At 38.5% G+C, this 27802-nt stretch overlaps 1 protein-coding gene and 2 long non-coding RNA genes across 3 annotated transcripts in view; 1 reads left to right on the top strand and 2 right to left on the bottom strand.

The window, feature by feature from the left end:
• Positions 1 to 7523, bottom strand: part of LOC125319656 — a 119414-nt gene extending 111891 nt beyond the window's left edge. The window contains exons 1-2 of the long non-coding RNA XR_007200846.1: positions 7368 to 7523; positions 6420 to 6527 (exon numbers count right to left, since the gene is read on the bottom strand). This is a non-coding gene — a long non-coding RNA (uncharacterized LOC125319656). The remainder of the gene's footprint in view (positions 1 to 6419; positions 6528 to 7367) is intronic.
• The window catches only part of SLC1A3 (solute carrier family 1 member 3), a 63807-nt gene extending 44101 nt beyond the window's left edge, over positions 1 to 19706 (top strand). Inside the window, exons 4-10 of the mRNA XM_048291076.1 lie at positions 944 to 1148; positions 2557 to 2599; positions 9554 to 9849; positions 11898 to 12131; positions 14104 to 14298; positions 15690 to 15824; positions 18015 to 19706. Coding sequence (XP_048147033.1) covers positions 944 to 1148; positions 2557 to 2599; positions 9554 to 9849; positions 11898 to 12131; positions 14104 to 14298; positions 15690 to 15824; positions 18015 to 18219 — 1313 coding nt within the window. The 3' untranslated portion in view covers positions 18220 to 19706. The remainder of the gene's footprint in view (positions 1 to 943; positions 1149 to 2556; positions 2600 to 9553; positions 9850 to 11897; positions 12132 to 14103; positions 14299 to 15689; positions 15825 to 18014) is intronic.
• On the bottom strand, positions 12029 to 18021 carry LOC125319657. Its single transcript, XR_007200848.1, has 2 exons — positions 17928 to 18021; positions 12029 to 13668 (listed from the first exon to the last, which is right to left on the bottom strand). It is a non-coding gene; the product is annotated as an uncharacterized LOC125319657 (long non-coding RNA).
• Positions 19707 to 27802: the final 8096 nt, after the last annotated feature.

Raw genomic sequence — 27802 nt, 5'->3', positions numbered from 1 at the left:
TTTGAAAGCTTGATTGCAACAAGAAGCCTGAGCCCTGGTTTGAGACAGATGGCACAGGCCTCCAGATGGAGTATGGGCAAATATTGAGGAGAAGGAACAGTGGGACATTTTGAGGAGAAGAACTAGCAAGACGTAGCTGCGACTGCTGGAAAGAGAAAGAGCATTTCCATTTCTGACAGTCCTCATGAGACGTTCCTTCTCAGAGACTCAGAACTCTTTCCCTGACAGAACGGCACCTTCTTTTAAAAAACATATTGCAGCTATTCATCAGTGCAATCTCATGAAAAAAATACTATAGAAGATGCCATAGGGAGCACCCTAATATTCACAGTAGATCCAAACAGAGCCAAGAATTAGGATTAATGTTGCAAGTCCTGCAAGTTTATGGGAGGCAATAAAGGTTTATTCATACCTTTATGGTAAGGATTTTCCGAAACAGGTTAGCAGCATTTAATCTGTTTTAAAGTCCCGTGGCTTGGGACAGAGGTAAACTGAGGTAGCCCATTGGGGATTAAAGAAAACTGTTCATATATGTTAATTGTAGCAATCATCAACATCACTCAAGAGTACTCTATTTTCTATCTTACAAATTATGTGCAGCACATTTTTCAGACTGTTGTAACTACACTAATCAGAAAGCATGAATTGTCTCACTGGAATATATAGGGAGTGCCACACTGCATCAGACCAATGATCTTTGCATTTAATGAAGTGTTAAGAAAGCACAGAAAGCTGTAACTCTTGTTATAGAAAATTATGTAACTAGGGGTGGAGTGGGAAGATAGTGACAGAATGAGCTGCAAAAGAGGGACATCTTGCCTTGGGTAGCTTTAAGTGTCCTGGTCATCAAAACTCTTCCCACAGAACTATTTTCATTATGCTTAGGTCATACCCTTTACTCACAACTATATCAGTTGCATGTTGTTGTGCTTAAATTTACTAGGAATTGCTGCCCTGGATAGTAAAGCCTCAGGGAAGATGGGAGTCCGAGCAGTAGTCTACTACATGAGCACTACTATCATTGCTGTACTGATTGGCATAATCATTGTGGTCATCATCCACCCCGGGAAAGGTACAAAGGAAAACATGCACAGAGAAGGCAAAATTGTGCAAGTGACAGCAGCAGATGCCTTTCTTGATTTAATCAGGTATGGCTATGATATTGCACATTTTCTGTACCAATAGCTATGATGGTAATATTTAGATTCACAGAGAAAAAAAGTAGAGAATTTTAAACAGTGACTGCATAAAGTTGCCAAATTTCTTTCAACTGTGTGATATCAATATCTCTAACCCTTACAATGCTACAAAAGGATACATGGATTTATTTCCAAATCAAGCTGTTGCAGGGGAAGAAACTGCTTTTAATACTGAAAGAAAGACCGATTCTTTCTTTCTTTCATGCACAAAAGAAAGACCTCTGTTTTGCTATCTGCATGGGTCTTTTTTCCTTCTTCCAAAGCACAGACCTTACTACCAAATTCCTCCACTTTTCTTCTAACTTGCAACAGTTTTCTCACTTCACTTGAACCCCTGATTTAGTTACTCATTTTAATTTTGATTTGTAGCTACCAATCTGGGTGCATCTACTCAATTTATTCAATTATATGAATGGGAAATAACTTCCAGGAACAGGCAAGTAACATACTTGAAATAGAGGGCACAGATGTAAAACCTTGTTTTCTCCTTGCTCAGAGACTCTGCAATAACTCTTCTATAGAGCTAGTATGCCACAGATGTATTCTAGGGAGTAGGGAAGCTGAGGTTTTGAACTCAGGAGCTTTTCCACAGGTAACACCACCAAAGTTTTTTGTTCCGCTAACCCATTTGGAGAATCCAGAGACACAGAGAAAGGCCTCCAAGGATCGTGCTGCCAGGAAGGGGGACTACAGTAACCTCCATTAAGAGGTCTGCGCTCAGATTCCTCAAGATTTATTCAATTAGGCTGCTTCTAAATCCCTCAGAAATGCACAAATCAAAGAAAACAAAGAAACAAACCCCCATCTGCAACAAATGTACACACACGTGTATGTATGTATTATTATTATTATAGAATATTCAAACATCAGAAAGATTTGGGGTTTAGTCCCAACAAATCAAGTGATAAATAATAATCAAGTGATAAATATCATGAAGTACTAGGCTACATAAGAGCAAAAACTATTTGAGAACTCAAAATACATTAAGTATTATTAAATTATTTATTAATCTGGATTCATAAAGCATTAATAAGTACAAAATTAAAAGTGAGTCTTGTCCCATAGAGCTTTGTACATTTAGTAATTTAGTTAATGTACTGCTCCATAACCAGACTTGCGATACAATACAAATACAGAGATTCCAAATGCCAGGAACCATCCAATCCTACATTTCATCCCAGTAAAGCTAACCAGGCCAATGCTATGTGCAACGGTCTACTCACTGTATATGTTATCACATATTTGTCTTAGGATTCCTTCAAAAATTAGCTGGTCAATTCTTTCATTAGCTGTGTCCTTACTAAAGGAATTATTAGCTTATTATTGCTTCTCATGTTACTTTCTTTCTCTTTCACAGAAATATGTTCCCTCCAAATCTGGTGGAAGCTTGCTTTAAACAGGTAAAAATATTTTTTTTTGTTTCCAAATAAAACATGAAGAGGTAAGAAATTAAATGTAACCACATTTGCCTTAGGAATATCACATTCTTGTTAATACCACTTACAGCAGAAACATAACTTATATATGCTGCCAGCTGTCTCAAAAACTCCTGAACTAAACTAACCAAATCTATGCTCTGTTTTCAATCATATTGAGACAACAATATTTGCTATGAGAAGTGAAGAAAACCAGGCTTGGCAAGTCAAAAAATTATTTTTTTCAAAATGTCAAATTCAGATGTTGACAGCAAGGTTCATTAAAATGAACTCAGGATTTGCCTTTCTAAAACAGTGTTATGTTAAACTGGGAGATACTGAGATATTCACCATCTGTGCAAAGACTGGAAGAATTTAAGAATGTCATGTGACAAAAAGGTTCGAAAGAGAAGAAAAAAATTTGTGGACATTATCAAAAAAAAGGCAAATTAAGAACTTCCTGTCACCTGTGGTAGAAGTCCATAGGAGTACGTTTTTATATTGCTTCTCAAAAGCCTCTGTTGTTAGCTTGGTCTTAACCTCAGCTGTCCTACAGAGAAAATAACAATAACTAGTTACATTCTTTTTTTTTAAAGGAAGACATTATAGATTCAGTGAAACCTAGAATGTATGTTTCCATAATCTAATTGCTTCACATTGACCTCACAGACAATCTTGAACTGATATTACTTACCAGCTACTGCTGTAGCAATAAAAAAAGCTGAAATGTGAAGGTCAAGAAGAGCATAAAGTATAAACTTTCCAAGGCCAGCTGAGTTACATCTTGCAGAAGAATTGAAAAGAAATTGTAACATTCTCTCTAGTTATATAAACAGAAACCAATAAAAAGGAGTGACTTTCTGCATTAAAGATTTCTAGATTAAAATTTAAAAAGCAAACTAGACGCAGGTCCAAGACTAACAAATACCATGCCTCTGTCTTCAGCAAGGATGTTGATGAACTCAGTACACTGATGCAGAAGAGCAGTATAGAAATGAAAACCTCTATATCTAAACGAGAAATAAATTCAAAGAATTTAATGTAATAAAGTACAGGAATGATATGATCTTTATCTCAAAATAATGAAATAATTAGGGCATAAAGTTATAGACGTAGCAGCAAGTATTCTTCATAAATCTCTCAAATTTGGAAGTTATTATCTAGAGGTCTTGAGAGCAATCAAAGTGCCTTCCAGATTGCAGTTTCAAAAAGATTTGGGAAATTATTTAAGCAGATAACAAGCCATTCATTTGATCTCAGTTATGTTGAAGGATATAAATGCCTTAAAGGAAAAAGTAAGGACTTCATAATAAACAAAAATGGAAAGTACATAAAGCAAACAAATTAGAAAAACCACAAAGGTTTCTGAAACATAGTTTGTATGGAGGTAAATAAGATAAAAACATACAAAAAGAAGATGAAATCACTATTCCTGAATTTGAACTGGAAATCAGTAGTTTTTAACCCTACGTTACTTAAAAGTTGAATTCCTGAAAGCATCTTCATTTAGGAGTTATAGGAACACTTCAGCAGTTTTCCAATACAGATTAAAAAATTCTTTTGATAAAGTATTCCATAGCAACAGGAAACTTGGCTCAGTGACTAGCAGTTCTAAACCCATGTTCTTAATTAAAGATGTCCTGTAGATTCTGTTAACATTAAATATATTGTATTTCTCATGTGCTTTACATCTTAAGGGGTTTCTAGAAGACAATTCAAAAATCCAGGACATATTTAGTGAAAGCTTTTACTGACTTTCAGCAGCAACTGAAAAGTACCAGGATTAGTGAAGTACCAGGATTTTAAATTTGTCATACTATTACTTTTTCAACTTGGTACCAAACCCTAGATTTTTATCTAAAAGTTATTTTGTGGTAGTAGTAAGATCTGAACTTGCAAGTATGTGTAATATTAATAGGTATCCAGATGATTTTTTATATCCGACCCCGTAACTTTCTTTTCAAAAAGAAAGTTCCATCCATTCGGTCATGCATTTCTCAGAAGATTTATGAACAAGAATGATCCATCTGGCACAAATCTGTTTCTGTAACACTGTGTTTGATGGCCCAAACACAAAACACACAAAACTACCCGTAGCTGTCCACACTCAACAGTGTAATACTGACCCACAGCTTTACACACCTGAAAATAATCACTGGAATATGCACTGAACATTTAAATCACATCTTTGGATAGATCAGATGTGCACATTCTGTCTCACAGCATCTTTAGGCAGGTTTCCTTCCTAGTTTATACTGGAACTCACTGGAAGGTGTGAAAAGAAATGGAACTGCGTGAGGAGCATAACCAAAGTGGGAGTGCTGTTAGGAGGAGTTGGGAAAGCTTTTACAGGATTGCTGCTGGGAGATGAAGAGTCCAGAAGGGAGACTGGAACCTTAGGACCTATCCAGGAAATATCTTCCTATATTTCCTACTGTTCTCCTTTCAGATTAGTCCTTTGGATTCCGTTTAGTGTTTCTTTCCAACTAGACTGTGAGGCAAAGCTGCCTCCCCTTTCTTTTACTCCTCCTCATCCTCCTTCTTTGCACATTTTATTTCCCAGTAGATTTTTTCATCTTGACACTTGACTGACATGAATTTTCAAGTATGATGGAGAGTGGTTTGCTTCCCTCAGGACCCTGGGATGCATTTGTCATGTCCAATAGACCTCCATTCAGTTTCATCAGGTGATTCCAAGCCTTTGCTTACAGCAGGAGGGACTTTGCTCCTCCAAATTCCACCTGAACATTCAGGGACTTGAGAGATGGAAAGCCTGACTGCCAGACAATGAAGACCAAGACAAAGAACTCATTGAGTACCTCAGCCTTCTCAGGCTGATTCTTAAACAGCAGATTATTAATCTAAATAACATGTCTTCTGGTGCTGGTGATTTCCGTATGACTTGTGGTTATATTTCCATATGACCTTCACTATGCACAGATCATTTGAGGTTTTCGTGACTTTTATGAGTAACGAGAGAATCTGAATATATTGACTGCAACTAGATACTCCACATATACCTAAAATTAGATTACTTTGTTCAAAATTTTCTCAATGCCCCTGCATTCACCCCCAGTTTAAGGATATCTGAAGAAATCTTTGGGTTTACCTTGCAGCTCTGGCCACTATCTCTTAGTTTTTCTTTCTCTGCTAAATTAAGAAATTATGTCTAGCCTGGGGCTGAGCAGTAGTGAGCAGTCTGCTTATTAAGCAGATACTGCTTCTTAGCTACTTGTTCTTTGTGCTGTGCTCTGGGGGTCTATCAAAGAGCAGAAGAAACGCAAGCAAACTTGTGGAATTAAGAGACAGAATCAATCTAAAAATTTGTGGAGGGTCATTCTGGTGTTAATAGGTAGAACTTGATGCCAGCTGAAGCTTAAAGAACTGCATTCCTTCTGAGATATTTTTGACTACATATTCTTTCCTGAACTCGTCATTATCAAAGGAATTGGAAGTGTTAATCATACATCCAGAAATTAATACTACCAACATATGGTGTCTATTCCTCATGATAATTTGGGCTAGTTAATATATATTATGGCTTGTGTCATCAGCTCTTAGGCAGAAAATTTAGAATGCTTTTGCACATATCCGTATGGAAAACAAAGATAAAAACCACTTAAGATGGAATATCTCTGTCTTAATTTCTTTTAAATTTTTAGGGTTGCATTTAAGCAAACTTGTTGCTTTTAAAGTCAGTATTGTCTAAATGCAGCATCATCATACAGACTTAGCAAAGACAGTACTAATTACATTATCTCAGAGTAAATTATGACAGTGACTTATGAATTTCCAGAATAGTTACCTTTTCAGCAAGATAAGCCACCATGATGTGCTGCTGCCAGATTACAATGTTTCGTCCTTGAAGTCCTTCAATAGATCCAAGTCAAATGACTATGTGTATCTTGAATCACTAATAAAAACAAAATAATAATGAAAGCGTAAACAACTGATTCAATGCATTATTCAATACAGCAACTATATTGTCTATTTCATAGTGTGCTAAGTTAATTAAAATTAATTTTCCAGTTGTTCATTACCACTATGTCTTGTAAAAATGCATTATTTTTGCATTTCACTTGCAGACATGATTTTTTATAGAAAGCTGTTCAAATTAATGCATTCAAATATCACTTATCTTGCTCCTCAACTGTTCTCGATACATGAACTTAAGGAAAAATTATGAGTATTTTGCATCTAAAATCTTACTGGGCAAAAATACCTCTTCCTGGAGAGATAATGCTCCAAGTATCCTCAGAAATTACAGGACTTCAGTGATGTTGCGTAGCCCATCACATATTATCAGTGAATGGACCTCTGGTCTCTCTCCTGAGACCCTTAAGCCTACAATTAGCAGTTTTATTTTGTCTAATTTCTTCTATTTCTGAAAGTTGCAAAGGAACAGGAATCAGCCAAATCAAAATGTGATATTAAACTGTCAGTTTGAGCTACATTAAAAGCTGGTAACTCTGATTGCCACTGAGATAGAGATCTGATGAAAATAGGAATGTTATAAAAACTCAAAAAATTATTTCTTGCCACCAGTTACTCTGCACAGCAGAAATAATCAACCCTGCTATTAACTCATCTATTTCAAAACACTCTCTAACATTTTGAAGGTGGTTCTTCATCCAGTCACTTCCTATAAGCAGTTGGCTTTTTCACCATTTCACACACAGAAAATACGTTTTGTGGTGGTGTTTTGCCTTTAATGTAATTTAAAAAAGCAATACTAAGAATAAAGCTCAACTACACTCTACACTGTTTTCCTTAGTAGATACATCCCTTGTGTTTCCTGTATCTGGTCTTCCTTGATTTCTTTTGCTTCACCAGGAAACTTCTCATTACTTTTGATAGACAACTTTGGGCGTAAGATCCACAGAAGGTATATCCACAGGGATGTCCTGGGGCTGAGCCAGCTATAACGAAAGTAAGAGCAGCTCAAATAAATATTCCAGAGCAAATAAAGTTGCTCTGCTTCCCATTGCTTAGCTTATCATTTTGAATCACACTTTAAATAAGATGTTTCTCCACTGCTCTAGCAGGGGTTCCATAAAGACTATTCTCCCTAGCAATATTTCTGAATACTTAAGTCTGGTGAATAAGGTGAGTGATCAGGTAAGACCTACATCTCTGTGGCCCAGTATAGTAGATGAAATGGAAAAGGACTTTGCTGAGTGAGTTCCTAAAATCCACATTATATTTCTAAAGAAACTTAAATAACACAGAATTAAAAGCATGTTCCTGCTGCAACAAAATTAAAGAATGAGCCCAAAATTAAGGCCTATTCATATTACCATGTCAAATTCTTTCTAACACAGGTTTTTGAAGGCAAGAATCTTTGTGTTTGATGTAAAGTGTTAGGCGGTATTTTAACATTGCTGACAAGACAGAATAAAAAGCACTTCAGTGAGCACATTATATTACATTTCCATTTACACTCTGTTACTTAAAGAGATAACCCCATCCCACCTTCCCTGGTTCTTCCCTGTCAGTCAGTGAGAACTGATTCACCTCCACAGGTTTTACCCAAAAAATGGTGACTTTTTTTGCTTGGTAAGATTTCTGCCACTTTGAAAAGTAGAATTATCTCACTAAGAGATCAAACAAGAACTATCACAGGTTGGATGTGAGTTGGTGAGGCAGTGGTAGTGGGCTTTTCCATGTCAGCCAACTGCTCATAGTGCTCTCAGCTGAATTCTGCACAGCCCAAATTGTAAAAGATTTTAACAAATTTTATTCAAGACTCAAGAGTATCTGACCTTCATGTAGGTTTGTTCTGCTACATATTATTCAGAAACTTTCTATAAGTATCCTGCAGCAGGTTTTATTTGACATTCTGAAAAACTTAGAGCCTTTAGAGGGATACCTCAAATATGTTGGAAGGGGTGCATGAAACTATTGAGGTGCAGAAAGCAACATCAAATCAGACTAGTGTTGAAAGATGATGATACTTAGGTTTCCCATCCTGGTCATAATTAATTCATTTCACTCAAGTACTTCTGAAGTGTTCAACAGTCTCCAGATATCAGTAGTGATACTTAAACTTGGGGACATAGTTCTCTTTTCTTGGTAGCTCCGAAACAATAAAAATCCAAACCTTGACACCAGTGTTCTGCTGCTTTAATGGACTAATTAGCATCCTGAGATACATAAGAAACATTATACTAGTGATATTCAGCATGCTTTATGCTTTGGACAGGACAGCAGGGCTTTTTGAGCCCAGATAGAAATATTTGGGATGTAAATTTCTCTTTGGGAAAACATTAGGGGGTGAAAGACTGGTTTTCAAAGCACACATTTAGGACCATACTGATATTTAGAAATCCATTTGTCTGTTCCATAATGGAACCATTTAAAGTATAATCATTTCCTTAATTAAGAAGTGTGGTGACTTGTACTGCAGAGTAAACTAATGACTTTGCCATAACAAAGGAAAAAAGAGGTATGCTGTATTCAAGTTAGCTTCAGTCTAATTTTTTTTAATACAAAAAGATGAAGAAATAAAGAAACTACAGAGCACAAAAAAATATTTTTCACTAGCCAAAAAAAGACTATAAAAGGTTGGAATTTTGTTGCAGGGAAAAATAGCAATTTATATAAAACACAAACTAAGAATCAATAGTTTTATTACCAGATACAGGAGCATGACAAATCTGAATCTTTTGCAGATGACTTTGGCCTGTTTATGAGAAAACGATTTCTAGAAGCTAAAACTAAACCTTTAGTGTTAGAAGTTATTACAAATTTTTGTTGCTTTCAGGAAATCCAAATTTTCATCATAGCACATTTTACCAAAAAATATTATGCAAAAAATTCAAATGTCCTACAATAGTAAATAACTGTTTAAATTGTGATGATTTAATAATAGTAAAAACAGTAACTTTGTTTGCTATGATTCACCGAATTTCTATCTTTCTTTTATTTTTGTTTTAACAGTTCAAAACCAATTATGAAAAGAGAAAGTTTAAAGTAACTATTCCATCCAATGACACATCCACGGTGACTTCCATAATCAGCAACGTGTCAGAAGCAATGGAAGCTCTCACCCGAATGAAAGAGGAAATAGTTCCTGTTCCAGGTTCTGTGAACGGAGTGAATGCCCTTGGCTTGGTGGTGTTCTCAATCAGCTTTGGCCTGGTGATTGGGAGCATGAGGGAGCAAGGTCAGGCATTGAAAGACTTCTTTGATAGCCTTAATGAGGCTATCATGAGATTGGTAGCTCTAATCATGTGGTAAGTGCCTCTTCGATAAATTCCTTTCTAAGCTACTAAACAATATTTTTTCATCACAGTTCGGCACTGGGCACTGTTTGGCAGAAAGTCAGACAATAAGATTGTATCTACCTTGTAGCTTTTTTCATGAGTGAGCTCTAGAGCTGTAACTCTCTGTGACAATAATTTGCCCAAACACACCAGCTCTTTCAGTGGGTTTTGCTTTTGACATGAGAAGAATCAGGGTCTATGGCAGAAGTTTCTACCCTTTTACAGAGGTATTCTATGTCTTCATAAAGATAGCAATCACAGCGTAAGATGTTGAAGTTTCATTATATCTTAATCTGAATTCATTAAAGAAAACCAACAAACCTCTCCCATAATCTTATTTCTACACAGCAAAACCTCATTATCATAGTTTTCCAGCACAGCTAGTTCCTGTAGTTGTGGGGTGTATCCATACGTCCTTGCATTGTAGCTGCACTGCTCACACATACACATAATTTTCCTGCTTTCTTTATCGTGTTCATTAGGTAAATAAAATAAATACCTTTTCCCTCAAGGTATGAAATCTTTTCAAATTCTTTTCATTATTCTCCAGGTAGAAGGTTAACTATGAAAAGAAGTAACGTCTTGTTGCCTTCTTTACTACAGAAAAAAACCAAATCAACTCGAAGAGTCTATCCAGGAGCAAACACATATACAGCCACACTAGATATGAACTCCAATAACTAAAATCTTTTCTCCTTCACAAGCACATTTAAAATTATAAAGCAGAGGATTCAGATAAATTTCTGCATGGACGTGATGGCGTAAAGGGGAGCTGAGATACAGTGAATAGATTCTGTTCTGTGGTATCTTACCGTGAGAAGACAAGTGAACATTTATAGTAATAAGGCTGTACCTAAAGTAGTGCTGCAGCAGAATTATGTTCAAGTTTTATGCCCAGCACCAGCTCTTTTTTCACCTCTAGCTGTGCTTCCTGATAGGGAAAACCAGTTCATCCCATCTGTGCTGCTGTCCCACAATGCAGCCAACATTTGTCATACAGATTTCTTCGTGCTGATGAATATATTTATTCAGTGCCCCACTGGATGGAATGTAACACAGCCAGAAGTGATGCCTGGAAAATAGAAGAGATCTTCCCAACAACATTAGAGTGAATATAAAAACAAACCTCTAGTTGAAACCTTTCAGGTACACAATATGGCAAAAATCACACTTGGTATACACAATTTTTATAAGGTTAGTCAATTAGTATACCTATCATACACCGTTCAATTAAAAGGTTAGTTGGCTAGGTAATAACTCCTGGGGTCCTGCCCCACTAAAAGAAGTCCAGAGGTTTCTTTTACCCCACTGTTGTTATATCTGGTCCAGATTCTGGTTGGAAAACAGAGCATCCTTGTAGTTGGTTGTCTTCTTGGAATAAGACTGAACAATATTTAGGAATGCTTTAATGAGGTAAGCTTCTTGCTCCTAAATGTAGGGAAGAAAGATAGGAAAAATACTAAAAGCTACAACCATGCTTTAGCAATCTACAAAGCTACGAATATATGGAAAATATAAAAAGCTAAATATTTTGGGCATCAGAAGCCGCTTGAAACCTTCAGAAGTTATCAGACTTCTGTGCAGGTTCCTTCCCCAACAGCATGGGAAACAGCACTAGAATAGAACTGGGTGCTTGGCATAGTCTACACATATGTTGGTAGAGTCTTCATTCACACAGGCAGAATTGTAACAGAATTGGCTAAAATAGCTTTTAAACTACACCTGAATTCCAAGGAGAGTTCATTTCCCTGCCTGTCTAAAAGGTGATGCTATTTCAAGATTTTATACATCTTGAAATCCTTGCCAGATGTTGAATCCATTGAATCCCACCAGAAACATTCACTGCTGTGGTTTAATCCAGGTTGAGCTGTTCAGAGTTGAAAAGTTCTTGAACTGCTTCTGAATAGGAGCATCCTAACAGTGAAATTCTGCATTTATGCATATAAACACAAACAGTATGGATGGGGGACTGAATCTCTACTTTGTTTTGTAATCCTATTTTGATTTCTTGTTTGCAGGTATGCTCCACTTGGAATTCTCTTCTTGATTGCTGGAAAAATTGTTGAGATGGAAGATATGGGTGTGATCGGTGGTCAGCTTGCCATGTATACTGTAACAGTTATCATCGGTTTGCTAATTCATGCTGTCATTGTCCTACCTCTTCTCTACTTTGTGATCACTCGTAAGAATCCATGGGTATTTATTGGAGGCTTAATCCAAGCATTAGTCACAGCTTTGGGAACATCTTCCAGGTATAAAACAGTATCTTAAAGCCATATTGTTTTTATAGTATTACTGGTTTAAGAAACAATTTTGCCTAATGTTTGGTGAACTCTGTATTCACTTGGGCACTGTATTTCAGTTCTGCTGCTCTCTGATACTGACTTGAACTCTGTTTTCTGTAAGAAACCCTGAACAGGATGAAGTTATTCTGCTTGGTGATGCAGACTGTACGGCCAGAACTGTTGTAACTTTGGTCAATCTTGGTGTTTGCTATTTTAAGTAGTTTGTAATGGCTTGATAATGAAGGATAGAGCTGGAAAAGGATATGCATGGCCTAATGGAGCAGCAAAGAAAAGTCCAGAGGGGATTCCTATCAGCAGCTGACATTCTGTGCCCAAAATCCTGATAGAAAATTATGGATACAGAACCCACAACAGAAATGTCACTTTTTCTCTTTGGAGATGGTCATAGATATGTCATAGGAATTAAAAAAACTGTTTGCATGTGTGACAGAAGGAAACATTATTACAATAAAGTGTATGTTTCTATACCATTTGACCTTTTGTAAAACAGCTTCCATTTTAATAGATTTTAAAAATGTCTCCTACAGATGGGGGATTTCAGTTGGAGATTCTGTAATGCTAAATTTGAGTCCTTGGTGTTTGAGATTATTTTGAAGTAAAAACCTAGGCTGATGCAAGACAGCATACTGTACTGCAAGTGGATTTAAAAACCATTTAAAATTCAACTGTAAGATGACAGTCAGCAAAGATATTTTTCTAACACAATCTTCCACAGCGCCTCTTTATTTTTTGCCAGTATTTTATAGATACTGATAGAGTTTTCAAAGACTACAAAGTCTGTTAAGTAGTTAGTAATGAAGGTTTCACTGGGATCAAGTAACCTGAATTGCTGTGTCTTGAAAAACCTCTTTACTTTGGTGAGATCAGATGCAGAGATACAGGCCTGGCTTGGACAGAGTTAACTCTTTCTTCATAGCAGCTCATATAGTGACATGTTTTAGATTTGTGGCCAAAGCAACAATGATCACACACTGACATTTTAGCTGTTGCTGAACAGTATTTGCACAGTATCAGGACCTTCTTTGTCTCTCACTCTGCCCCCAAAGTGAGTTGAGGAGTTCACAGTGGGCTGGGAGGGCACACAGCCAGGCAGATGAACCAAACTAGGTAAAGAGATATTCCATGCCACATACATCATGCTCGGCAATGAAAGGGGAAAGAGGACTTTAGGAAGGCTGGCCATCTATTACTTCAGAACTTGCTGGCCACTGGTCTATCTGTGGGAGGTGGTGAGTGGTGCTTATGTATCACTTGCATTGTTTCGTTTTCTTCTGCTCTTCTTCCAAACTTCTCCCTCACTTATTAAACATTTTTATTCTCAACCCTTCCATTTTCTTGCTTTTGCTGTTCCTTTCGGTTTTGCCTATCCCATCTAGGTGTGGAGGCAAGCGAGTGGCTGTGTGGTGCTTAGCTGCCTAGTGGTGTTAACCCATAGGTGCAAAAATAATGCAACCATTTATCAAAATGCTGTTTCCAGGGAAGCCTGCAAATAAATAAGAGAAAACATGCTTTTTACTGAAGGTTTGAATAGCCCATTCTGTATACCTTCAAGGAAACAACGTTTAGGGATGATTCAATCACAGCTCCATGACTCAAAAGTGAGAAGCAGGAATTTTAAATAGATCCCTGTGCCTGGCAGAAGAACCTTGTGTCATAACACTGAATTTAGACATTTTCAGACTAGGGATTACATAGAGAATGGCAGTAACTAACAGCTGGAAAAAGTTTCTAAGAGCATTAGGAGAACCCTCATCATTAGAAATGCTTAAATTCATGATTTGCATTTAAAAATTGTTCTGGTAGATCACATAAAAACTAAGACAGAACAGTCTCTCTTGTCATTATAATGTGTGACACTCCTCTCTTTCCCTCCTTGTAGAACTTATATCGTATATTATCCTCTTTCTTTTTGTTTCAGTTCTGCAACACTACCTGTTACATTTAAGTGTCTGGAAGAAATAAATGGAGTGGACAAACGAGTTACAAGATTCGTACTCCCAGTTGGTGCTACAATTAATATGGATGGAACTGCTTTATATGAGGCTTTGGCTGCAATTTTCATCGCACAGGTCAACAACTTTGACCTGAACTTTGGGCAGATTATCACAATCAGGTATGGAAACCACTGTTACCTACATTTGATAAAAAGGACCTTTGTGATGACCCCTTGCTGGTTTATGTGGGAGTAAACATAAGTATCTAGAGCTAAAAACAAGAACTGTTACAGTATCAGATTACCTCTACATCTTCTGCACACAAAAGGACCCCCAGCATGTATAGTCCTTCAGATAATTTTTTTAACAAAACTGTAACATGACACACCCATTACTGCACTTAATAAAGACAACAAGAACAGGTTTTAATTCATTTCAAATTTTTCTTTCTTAAGAACTCATGCAGCTATTGGGACCTACAGTCCTATAATGAGTATCAGGTAGTTTATAATGCATGTACAAAGCTGAAGCATAAAATCGTCACAATGTTACTGCTAGGAGAGGTAGTGTTTTCCAGGTGTCAGGATACAAACAGGGCTAGCTGTGTAAGGAGCAGTAATACATTTTTATTGCATCAGCTGATAGAAGTGGTGAAGACAGGTTATGTTTTCAAGCACACAAGCCTTCTTGTTTGAAATAGAACAGCAAACAACTCACTAGTTAGCATTCAATGATAACTGATCTGCTTTAATTTCAGTATGTTTATCACGGTTTAAGGAAAAAGGGTGATGGGTACATGTGCAGAAAGGAAAGTCAGCAAGGAGACACGAGGGCACTGTGGGACAAAGACACATACCTACCACTCAGGAACACTGAAAGTTCATATATAGTTCTTCTCTCCATAAAACCCTCCAGTTTATTTCAATATTCATTAACATAAGGCAAAGCTCTGCCTTCACCCTCCGAGGCAATTGTTTCATACTCATTATTACTAGAGCTGCTCCCTGAAAAACCACCTGAGAAAACAAAATCTTCCTAAACCGGGTGTGAACAAGCATATTTTTACTAAGTCAGTCGACTGTATGACTCAGGTTTTCTGGCAGTTTTCTGTTTTCTGATGGCAGAATGCCAACTGCTGGAGGACAAAGACTTCACCTGGCATGAAGTTACAGTGAGATGGACAGAGAGCAGAAGTTCTTGTGTTAGATCTGCCAGGACAGAACTACCTCCTCAGCTTTTTCTTTTAACGTGTTTGAGCTTGTGGAGTGAGTTTTCTCAATGGGTGGGGACATGTAACTTTAATGTTTTTGTCTGGCCCTTGGCATCTAGTACGGATTTTACCACCTAACAAAATCATGTTTCAAGGTTTCTGGATAAAGGTTTACTGAAACACTTCGGATCAAGAGTCATACTCCCCTGCAGCTATAGGGTGTTCAGATAAGGGACTAGGCTCATGTCTTTATTTACTACTAAGCAAATACCTTCTTGTTTTACATCTGGTTTTAAAGTTTGACAGATGATAAGGAGAGGCTTTTTTACTGTTAATTGCTCTTGCCATCTCTTTGCACAGCATCACTGCTACAGCTGCCAGTATTGGGGCTGCAGGCATTCCTCAAGCTGGACTGGTCACCATGGTCATCGTGCTCACATCAGTAGGTTTGCCTACAGATGATATCACTCTTATCATTGCAGTGGACTGGTTCTTGTAAGTATTTTTATGGAGTTGCTAAAGGCTTAGACCATATTTAGCAGTGAAATAGCCTGGGGCATTCTGGCTATAATACAATGTTTTGCTGTAGAGGGAAGTTGGATACAAATACTAAAAAGAATCACTGTTTCTTGCTATTAAGGTATTTTCTTAGAGCAGATGATGAAGGGCTGTCTCGGTTTTGAAAGACAGGTGTCTGCTAAGGAAGGCAGAGGCCCCCCTTGAAGTGGCAGATATAACCCTTTTTCCCTCCAAGTTATTATATTTTGAAATCAAGGGCCTTTAGGCAAAGATGTGGGAAATAGGAATAACAGTTCTTTACTATATATATATATGTATATAACCAGTCAAACAAAACAACAACAACTCTGGCAGTACCAGCAAACAATCACAAACCCAGTCCCAGCCTTCTCGGCTGTCAGGCCCTTTCCCCTCGGGTGCAGTTCCGCTCGCAGCCGGCAGGGGCGCTGGCGGCTCCCGGTGAGCAGGGCAGGTGCGATGGCTCCCCCGCGGCTGCAGGGGGCGCTCCGGAGCGAGCTCGGGAAACCCGCGGCTCTGGTGCCCTGGGATCCCGGGAAGGGATGGAACAAAGGCTTCACAAACCCCTGGGCAGCCGATCCCGGGCTCTCAGGAACAGCAGGCTGGAACGGCAGGCTGGAACGGCAGGCTGGAACGGCAGGGACGGACGCAAATCCCGGGTGGCAGACGAGATGTATCCAGATGGGAGAACCCCACGGAGGCCCAGGCAGGCAGGGCAAGCAGGGCTACAGCGTAGCGAAAGCTCCAAGCAGCAGCGGAGCAGGACAGCCACAGCTCGGTCTCCAGCAGGGCAGGGAAAGCGGCTTTTGGGGTCCCGGCGTTGTTTCCAGCAGGAAGAAAGAACGGCCAAAAAGAAAGAAGCAGCAGCTCCTTTCTCTGCAGCTTCTCTCTCCGGACGCTCAGAGCGAACTGCCCCCACACCCAAAGACAAAGGAGTAGCCAGGCCCGCCCCACTCCCCTTTTTGTCTTTCTTAAGTACAGCTATTTGTCCCCTAGCAACATGCATATGGGAGAAAATTCCTTTAACAGGAAAACCTAAGACTAAACTAAAACCCCAACAAGGGCATTGCTTAATGATGGTTCCTTTTGCATGCAAAAAGTTTACTTAGAAACCTGTATTGTTAGGATACTAAGAAATCTTTCAGATACACTGCAATTAAATAAGCAAAGAATTGCTTTAGTCTTTTATTTTTTGTAGGATGGCAATGAAAACTTTTCAATCAATCAGGCTCAGAATTGGATCAGATCCAACCAATTCATTGCAGCCTTGCTGACTATCTAACCGAGGAAAGGCTCATCTGTCTACCCCACGAACACAGAAATGAAAAATAATTGTGTTACTGCCACCACAAAGTATTGCCCCTCAGTTTTTCCATTCATCTATCTGTAGACATACACCTTTAGATATAGATATATAGATATATAGATATATAGATATATAGATATATAGATATTCCCCTAGGTCCAGGAAATAAACCAAAGGAAGGGTCTCTCCAGCCCCTATTTCAATTAACACTTATTATTTAGCTTTTTTGGGGCTTTTACCCTTCAGTCTTCTCAACTGTTCCTTGAAAGAAGTTGCCTGTGTTGTTATCAGATCATAATGTCTTCAAGTTATTATCTAACCACCTGATGTAGCTGCTTACCTACTGACGCTGCCAGTCACTCCTCGTCAAGATGCCTCCTGCATCTCCTGGGCAGAGCCCTCTGAGAGGGATGAATTTTTGTAGTTTAATTTGAGTAATTCCTGCACAATTCCACCCTAAATTACACATCATAGTTTGTGGTCAGCAGACAAACAAACCTAACAAGGTAGATTCTTGCTGGCTTACATGTTCAGAGGATACTCTTGCTCTTGATACCCAAGAACATCAAAATGCATCCAAGAAGCCATAAGCTCTCTTTGCCATCCTCATCATGTGACTGTTTCTTGCTGTGAAGTTGCTAAGAGTATTAACATATTTTGTGACTCCACATCCCACTATATTTATTAATTTCCATAGAAGAAATCGTGGTATTAACAGTTCAGATAAGTGAATGCACATAAAACAGGTGACTCACCTAGTGGCTGCTTAAGGGCCAATTTAGCAGCTAGTCTGCATGCTTCCTTGAGCAAGGGATGAAATTAACTCACTACTTTTTCCTTAGGGATCGTCTCCGTACCACTACCAATGTCTTGGGAGACTCCATTGGAGCAGGAATTGTTGAACATTTATCACGGCATGAGCTGAAGAACAGGGATGCTGAAATGGGTAATTCTGTGATAGAGGAGAATGAAATGAAGAAACCATACCAACTGATCTCGCAAGAAAATGAGAATGAGAAACCAGTAGATAGTGAAACCAAGATGTAGGCTAGAGAAAGCGTGAGTTCAATGCTACAAGTGTGAGAAAACACACACTTTTTCCGGCAATTTATATCTTGAATTCACCAGCTTCAACTATTCCTTGATTTCTCCCTTTATGCTCGCACTGGAAAGAATTAATGAAAATATATTCCAAACTAGCAGTGATCATGGTATATGTTGGCTTCCCACTTAAAAAAAAATTAACAGGCAACAACACTGGTCCTGCTAGACATATGCTAACTGGGGATAAAAAAAGAGATTGTGTATATGTTACTCAGTCCTGTGAATCTTTTTTTTTTCTTTTTTTTTTTTTTATGAACTGGAAAGCAAAAAAGATAACAGAGCCTGAAAATGGTTTTATTTTTTTAAACACCTGTTGCAACATACTAAACATCTATAAACACACAATCAACACTTCTAACTTGATAACTGCATCCAGCTAAGTAAATTAACAAGACCTTTGCTATTTTATCTGATTTTCTTTCTCTAGTGTTATATTATTGTTCAAATACTAGCAGGACAATAAAAAGCAGGAGATTAATTGAGGGGATAAAAAGGGGGAAGATATATAAATAAAGAAAAGAAAATACCCCCAAATCAGCACTTTTGCCAGCTGAGATGAAATATTTCTGAGAAAGTTATTTTATCTAGACAGTTTTTCAAATTAGTTTCAGCTGATCTTTATAAAATTTAGCCTAGTTGGCTCCCACTGCCTCTCAAACATTTACATATGCATGTATGTATTTCCAATCTGAATTTGCTCCCTTAATTTCAACATCACAACCCAGTTAAACAATCTGTGTGTGTAAGTGTTTGTAAGAGCAAGGCCCTGGTCTGGGACAGAAGCTGTGTCGTCATCCGTGTCTGGATAAAAAAATTTGCACACTTTGGATGCACTAATGAGCTACTTAATAAGCAATTGTAAGAAGGCAATGCCAGCCTTCTGCAGAAGGTGCAGAGGGTGAGATGTTCAGATCCTAAATGGGCTGGATTCTGAATCTGAATTCCTGAGACCAGCAGAGGTTTTCTGATTGGAAACATCCCAAATTCTTGATCCACTAATAAATTATAGAGGTATTAACTGGACTCACTTTTTTCCACCTGGAGAAGGCTCCCTATCTTAATGTGAAATTCTGAATTCCTAGAGAGTTTATCAGTAGCACCTGAAAAAGAAGAGAAAAGCCTTTAGAAAATAAAACTAATGGGTGCTTTTGTACGTTTTATTAGGAAAAGGTATGCAAATTGAAAAATAATAAATACTATAATATATGTTGAAATTTTAATTAGAAAGGATTTTAAGATGAAATATTGTAGGTAACTTTCAGGAAATAGATAAGGAAAGAATGAAGAAAGGGAAACAATGCACTTGTAATACAGTGGCTTTTTTGTTCAACTCGAGATTATTCCCTGAAGAAGCCCTTTTCTAGAAATACAAGTTATGTACTTTTTCCTTTTTGTCTTGTATTATTAGAATGATGCCTTTTCCTGATCTTAAAATCAAGAGTCCAACACAGTTAGAAGGAAAAAAGGGATTTCACCTTGGTATTTATTTTAAGGATCCCTAGGTGCACATGTCCAGGTGGAATGCACTGAAATGCACCCCGCCAAAAGATCGGGTATAACATTATAGGTTTTATTAATTAGCATATCTATCAAAAATTCCCCAATGAGAATGAGCCCCCCCTCCCCAAGGAGCCTTCCCCTGGATGGTTCTACCTTAGTTTACAGAATGTGTTCTGGAGAGGACCTTGGGGTCTGGGGCACACTGATCCCTAACTAAGAAGCTTCTAAAATGTTTAGTCTCTTCGCTGAAAAAACAAGTCCAAGAATGTAGGCAAAAAGCACTAAGAATACAGAAGTTGTAAAAAAGGTATAACAGGGGTATAAAAGAAAAGGCAAAAAATCTTCATGGCATCAAGAGAGGTTAAACTGGAAAGTTTCATAATGTAGAAACAGTTGGAAGAAAGAAAAAATATTAATGGACAGGCACAATAATGTTTAATGATCTGTTTTATTAAAATACCCAGTTTTCTTCTTTATCCCTCCCCTTGCCAAAATAATTCTGATGACAGAAATGAAGGATCCCTTTGCACTGTCCTAGCTGCCATTTAAAAAACATTCAATATGTTGCATCTGTCACTTATCAAGTCCATAAATACAGTATACAAGTAACTGTAGTGAAAATGTCAGCATGCTGGTCAAAGACAAATCTTTTCCCAGGCAAGATTAGATTTTTGGGATTGAAAATTCCCATCCATCTTCTCCAGCTGAGTAATCCAGACAATATGAGCAAGAACTCTCAAGTGAATGAATTGAGCAGGGTTTAATATAGGTTATTGAGCAGTCAAACCAAGAAGGCTCTAAATGAATCTCTAAATGAACGACTGAAAGAAAATATGGGTTGATTTTTCTTGTTTTCTGGTTTGTTTTTTTGTTGTTTTTTTTTTTTTTTTTGCTAACAGAATGCAAATCTAGGATGCAGACAGGCATTTTCTGATATATAATTAGAGATATTTTTATATAGATACTGTATTCAGAATGTGTGTATAAACATTAACTGTAGAATTTATGGCATAACATTTTAAATTTTTGTTAAGATTTTGTTTGGAAATACATTGCAAAGACAATGTAAAAGGCTGTCTTTCTATGACATCAGCTGAGAAAAATGAATTGCGTCACAAAGAATGTGATTTTTATACTAACTTTGTTTCTTATGGAAATCAGGTATTATAGAAAGATTCCCTTCCCCATCCCTCACTGGTTCTGCATTGGTATGCACCCAGAGTGGATTGAGAAACATTACTTTGTAGATGTATTTTCAATAAAAATAGTTTTACATTACTGCTCTTACTGTGATCTAGAATTTCTTTTATAGGCTCTGTAATAGAAGCTCCACACAAACTCAGAGATGAGAAACTCAGAGTTTAGGATTTCAGGAATTACAGGCCATTTTGTACAGCAGGGCTTCAATATTACAGGGCTTCCTCACAACAAATACATAAAGGGTGGGAGGAAGGAACATTAAGAATTAAAGGAGCCGGTGTTTATCCCACCAAGGTTCATCCAAATTCAAGTACATAAATGCATATTAATACCTTCAAAATCTAAAAAAAATAGTATTTACATTTCCAGCGTTTCAGCTACTGCAAAGTTGCCAGTTCATTTTGGATGCTTAATTACATTACAGCTTTTTAACATTACAACCTTCTTAGATAATCCACTGTTTTGCTCATGAAAGTAGTTTGTGGTGCTGGGTTCATTTGGCAAAAACTTCAGCTTGCAGTTATTGTCTAATGGAAGTGAATATCCCATCAGAAATACTGGAAAGGTATAAAAGATAGAAGTTGAATCACTTGCAACTGAGAAGTTGTGTTGTTTGGAGCAAATGGAGACAGCAGGGAGATGCCCTGCCTTCCTGAGCATACACCAGCAAAACACCTGAGTGACCGCTATGAACTTGTCTGCGGTGTTTTAAGTGTAAACAAATTTTGTAAAAGAAATCAGAGAAGACAAAAAGTTCAGAGAAGACATGGTGTTACAGAGCACATGAGCATAACTTTTCACAATTTTTTTTCTAGTTATCTGCATGTTCATTCCCCCAATCCAGGTAAGCATCTTTGTGTCTCTGGAACTACTATCATGATGGGAAGAGTTAAAGAAAGAGGGCTAGTGTATCACAGAATCATTTAGGTTGGAAAATAGCTCCAAAATCATTGAGTCCAACCTTTGACTGATCAACACCTTGTCAACTAGACCATGGCACAGAGTACCATGTCCATCCCTTTTCATCCCTCCAGGGATGATGACTCCAACATCTCCCTGGGCAGCCTGTTCCAATACCTGACAAGCCTTTCTGTGAAGAAATTCTTCCCGATGTCCAACCTGAACCTCCCCTGGCTTAGCCTGAAGCCATTTCCTCTCATCCTATCACTTGTCACCTGGGAGGAGAGACCAACCACTGCCTGGCTACACCCTCCTTTCAGGGAGCTGTAGACAGTGATAAGGGCCCCCCTGAGCCTCCTCTTCTCTGAACAAACATCCCCAGCTCCCTCAGATGCTCTTTACATGACTTGCTCTCTAGACCCTTCTCCAGCTCCATTGTTCTGCTCTGGACACGGTCCAGCATCTCACTTGGAGATATTCATGGCACAGTAGCCTTGCTTACTCTTCTGTGCCCTCATGCAGAAGTGAGATCTCTCGTATCCCATAATTTTTCAGCAGTATTTTCATTTAGAAGTTGGGGAACAAAACAGCCTTGCCATTCTTAGGTAAGAATTTGTGTCTCTGTAACAGTGTGTGGCCAGTATAAAGCAAAGTGAATATGCATGTGGAAAATCAACTACTGGCACAGGAGAGTATTTCTTCTGAAGGACTGAATTCGCACAAGTGACATTTGTGTTCCAATGCAGGCACAACTGACAAGAAATTTAAAGCACTTTTTTTTCAACTAATGCTTGCTTTTTTTAATAAAGTTACAACAGAAAAGGTGCAGAAGAGTGTAACTTCCTTCTTGCGTGATCAACAGTGTCCTAGCTGTGGTAAGAGTGTGTGATCAACTTGGTTCTGGCGTGATCAGCCATTTCCCAGAACAAGACAAAAATTCTGAGATGAACTGATAGATCACTGCATGTCTGGATTTCCCTCTTTCTAAAGAGATTGGCTTATCCTGGAAGCATGGAATAAGACAGAAGAAGATTTTTACACCTTCATGCAAAACTGAAAACTCAGACTTGCAACATCAGTGAGGCAGCAAGATTACTTCTGGTAAAAGAGAGCAGTAGTCAGATGACATAATCCTTCATGATGAGCCCCTTCCCTTGCCCTTTCCCCCACCCAGCACCTCAGATGTCTCTGAGATACACAGAGGTACCTAAAATTCCAAAATTTTAAGACAGGAGCACCCGCATCTCTAACCAAAGTTTTCTTTAACATGCCTCATTACACAACTAGGGCTGTGCAAATAATTGATTTTTCGCTTCAGTGAGAGAACTGAAAAACTGGGGAGAATAATTCTTCCAGGGCATCATCGAAACAAATTTTTGTGCTTAAAAAAAAATAAATCCTACCTCACTTTTAGATTGTTTTTAGTCTATTTTAAATTAAAACAAACTCAGCTGTAAAATGAACTGAACTTAGAAATAAAACATTTGAATCATTTTGTTAGGAAAATGTCAAAATGAAATATTTCAACTTTTCTATAATATCTCCTCACTTTAAAGCCAATTGTATTTATAGAAGTTGGCACAGCTTCACAAGTACTTGTCTCACAAACTGCATTTTTCAGCAGTATATTTTTATATTCATGCTATTTCTTTGTTCTTTACAACTTCCTTTCTCCAGACATTGCACATTTTTTTCTGGTTTTCCTGATTACTTAGACTTTTTTTTTCATTGTACTATTGGCTTTTTAAGAGCTTTTTAAAACTCTTGATACTTCATAAAAATGCCAAAAAATCAACTCCCTTCTGATATTTGTCCACTATTGTTACTGTTACTCTGGCTCGTAAACCTGTGTTCATTTTCTGCATCATTTTTTTTTCAATCAGTTTCCAATTTTCTGCAGTACCATATCCCTCTGTCCATCTGTCCCACTTGCTCTCATGGTTTTACTCCTCTTTTTTACATCTTCTCCTCTAAGAACTCCCCTGCAGCAGGGCTTCGTATACGCAGATTCAGGTCTCAGGAGTATTCTCAGTCTTCAACATGACTCAGCCTTTCTGAGTTTTGATTCCTGACCAATAAGATATGGACAACAGTATTGCCCTCACACCAAGTTTTCCAGAGAATTTAATATTGTGGAGAACCTGCACAACGGGGCTGACATAGACACCTGGGCCTTGTCTTGGGCACCATCCAGACCCTGAGGATTTGTGTAGCACCCTTGTAATTTTATCTCCTGTGCTCTAGATACTAGGGTGAATTTAAAAATTTATTCTATCCTCTCTTGAAAAAAACCAGAAATTAGATGAATTTGTTCTTCATAATTATACCTAAAAACAGGCCGAATCACATAGTGCTCCCTGGCTCCTTCCACTGGCAAAAATACCATGAATAGCAAAGAGAGGAGTGTGGGAGCTTGGTATGGGTTCGATGGTCGGGACGGACGGAGACGTGAGATCTCTGAAGTCAGATCTTGGAACATGCGGTTTATTGCAAAGGGCGTGGGTACAGGAGCACTGCTTAGAGCTGCCAGAGTCAGCTCGGAGCAGGCCCAGGAGAGCAAGAGTGTAAGCGGGTAAGTAAAGAGAGAGAGAGAGAGCGAGAGAGGAATGAGAGTGAAGAAGAAGTAATGAGAGTGTAGTAAGAGTGTGAGTAAGAGAGTGTAAGAGTGTGCGAAGAGTGTCTGAAGTTCTGGTTACAATACAATAAATCATCTTCTGTACTGAATATTCTAATTGTCACTAACCAATCTAATACAAGATACAAATCCTATAGCATTTACATACAGCCTATAAGAGTTCTTATATTACCGTAGAGTGTTACATCTTAACTTCTAAAAACTACTCTTTGGACCCCTTCTGCTGAGCTAGTAGGGTCTGCTCTGATCCTTGGACCTGCCTGCAAGCAGAGGGTATTGTTCAATCAAGAGGGGATTACCTTCAGTCGGCCATACCATTGTTTTCCAGTTGTTCAGTAACTAAGATTTGGTATTTCAAAAGTGGCTTTCATTTCGATGTCGCCTGTAGTTTTCATATTCCCAAAATCTTTTGTCAGGCAATCATATTTATAAGGCTTTCCTGTTTCATCTTCCCCAACAGAGGAGGATAAAATAATGATCTGACTTGGATTTCAAGCACTACGTTGCAAATATACTCAGAACAACATTAGTGCTGGTGGCAGATGGTGACTACCATTCTTTCTGAGCAGGTGCCACACAAACTTCCTTTCACAGATCTTCCGGTTCGCCTTGCTTGTGACCCACAGTCCCTCTCCTATTCCAGTCCTGCTCCTCTCCCAGGCAGCAGCTCCTGGCCATGCCAAGTTGCCTGGTGGTTTTGTGATAGACACAAATGGGGACTGGGATGAGACCACCCAACTTGCTTTCATTTACAGGCTCAGCCAGGATGTAAGCCCAAGCCTCCAGAAGAAAAAGCCGACAGTACTAACCCACTGTGTCACTTAGCCTGCACAGTGCAAAAGAGCTATTCAGTTGCTGCCAGCGCTTCATTTTCAGATGTACTGTGGCTCTGTAACAATCAGCCTCCTAAAAACTGCAATTTCCCAGCAATGACAGCCAAATTTTTTTGTCTTGCTGGATTATGCTGCCATCATGTGGCAAATATTTTTAAAAGGCACATTTTGTAGCCAATTAAAAAAATTAAGCTGAATATTCTGATGAACATTTGAACACAGCACTTAATGTACTAAGCACAGAATTTAACATTTTTTCAGCTGCAGAATGTTGCTATTGTTGTTATTACTTTTATTACTATTACTAGGCTTACTCACATAAAGAATATACTCGTTCATCTTGTCCTCTGTTTGACACAGCCTTGAAGAGGTTTAGTGAGGGGGTTTGCACCCAGCATGCCAACAGAAAGGAGCCCGAAGGTCTAGGCTGCAACCCCTCTGGAAGGTGGCACACACAAAAATGAAGGGAAGAGCTTCTCACCTGAGAGAGCAATCTTCTCTGAGGCAAGTGTAAAGGGCACGCAGGCAGAGGTGAAGAAGAAGAAGAAAGGGGACTCTCCATATGGATTCCATGCTGAGGTTTATACAAGTGAAGGGACAGGGACAAAGAGCTGAATTTTTGACAGGGTCCAGGGATTTTATAGTGGGGATAGGGAAGGCAGGGAAAGGGATTACAGCAAATGAGATAAGGGAAAGTAGGCGAGGTTTACAGTGAGGGAACCAATGGGAATAACACATAGGAGAAACTTGGGGAAGGAACCAATGGGGTGTTGAGTACCACAGAACTTTCTAGAACTTATACATATTAACTAAGGGAAATGAATGTACATAGACTTACACATAAAACTGGGAGGGGAGCCAATCATAGGGAAAACATGTAAATCAAAGAACTGGGTAATTGTGGGTTCTCACCCTCACCTGAGTGAGCTGCTTTAGACCTTGGTGCCTGACCACCACAGCTTGGTGTTGGTGGTATTCTCAGTGGTCAGAATGGCTGGAGCTACTTGCACTACCACAGTTTAGTGTAACACTGTCACTCTTACATTGATTTTTTTATTTCTGTGTTCATTGTCTTTGCTTTCTCTGAGCATCTTTCAGGCAAGATGAAGGTGTCTTGGGGAAAATGTTTGCTGAAGTTCCCAAAGCGTTCCTTTATGTGTATGGGCTATTCTGCTAGCACTAATTGCTAGCATAGCAGGGTTTCACACAGTACTAACCTGTCTTCGAGTCTCATTTGTTTCTCTTTGAAGGGCTTTCTCTTGGTAATCTGATGTGCCCCTATGTTTTATGAAAATGCTAGATTTGCACACTTGGAATCTGTACCTGCCAAATCGTGTCCCTATTGAAACATATAGACTGTACCTTGATACAATTCATGTCAAAATGGTGAGGAGCAGTTGAGGGACCTGGGAGTGTTTAGCCTGGAGAAAAGGGAGGCTCAGGGAAGACCTTATCACTCTCTGCAACTGAAAGGAGATTGTAGAAGTGTGTGGCTTGGTCTCTTCTCCCAGGTAACAAGGGACAGAATGAGATGAAATGACCTCAAGTTACACTAGGGGAGGTTTAGATATTACGGAAAGTTTGTTTGTGGAAGGGGTTGTCAAGCATTAGAATAGGCTGCCAAGGAAGTGGTGGAGTCACCATTTCTGGAGTTTTTTTAGAGCTCTGTAGATGTGGCATTGGGGACATGGTTTAGAGATGGATTGGCAGTGCTGGGTTAAGGCTTGGACTCAGTGACCTTAGAGGTCTTTTCCAACCTAAGCCGTTCTGTGATTCTAGGAACCAAATGCTGTGTGGCATCTGTCCAGGGACTAAGCTGCTCCTTTACAAACCAGCAGTGCTGCCAATACTTGTAGTACCAAATACTGTATTGCAAACTCCTAAAGACAGATTTGGGAGAATTTTGCTTACACCGTCTTTAAATCCCCTCCAGCCCTTAGCACTGTCTAAAAACATCACATGACAAAAAGAACCAGAAAGAAAAGAAAAAGTTTAGAATTACTATTTTAAAGTCAGATTCAAAAGGACTCAAGTCACAGTTTTGAAAATTAGATATCTGTAATACTGAATCCTATTAAAATTACATCCCTCAAAAGTTAGTCCAGAAAATATTGACCTTCCTGGCAATTACTTTGTCTTTGTCAAACTGCAACAGGTCTTTCACAGTTCAGCACTAATCAAACCACCATGAAACTCCACCGCTATCTAAAAGTGTGCCATCTGCTAAAAATACAAGGAAGAGTTTTAAAATTGTAAATACAATTGCAGGAGCATGGGCTGGACTTTGTTTGCCACCAACACAAAGCAGCTCTTCTATTTCACAGCCATCACCAATAAACTGCAGTCAAACTTTGCTTTTTCCCTCTTTTCTTTCAGTTCATTACTTTCCACAGTATACTTTAGTCTGGTGGGTAAAGCATTCTCCAAATATAAGTTCAGCTGTGAACAAGAGAGAGAG

The sequence above is a fragment of the Corvus hawaiiensis genome, chromosome Z (genome assembly GCF_020740725.1).
Source record: "Corvus hawaiiensis isolate bCorHaw1 chromosome Z, bCorHaw1.pri.cur, whole genome shotgun sequence".
NCBI classification, from domain to species: domain Eukaryota; kingdom Metazoa; phylum Chordata; class Aves; order Passeriformes; family Corvidae; genus Corvus; species Corvus hawaiiensis.
The sequence above is the reverse complement of the archived record's forward strand: the minus strand, read 5'-3'. Positions and strand labels throughout refer to the sequence as shown.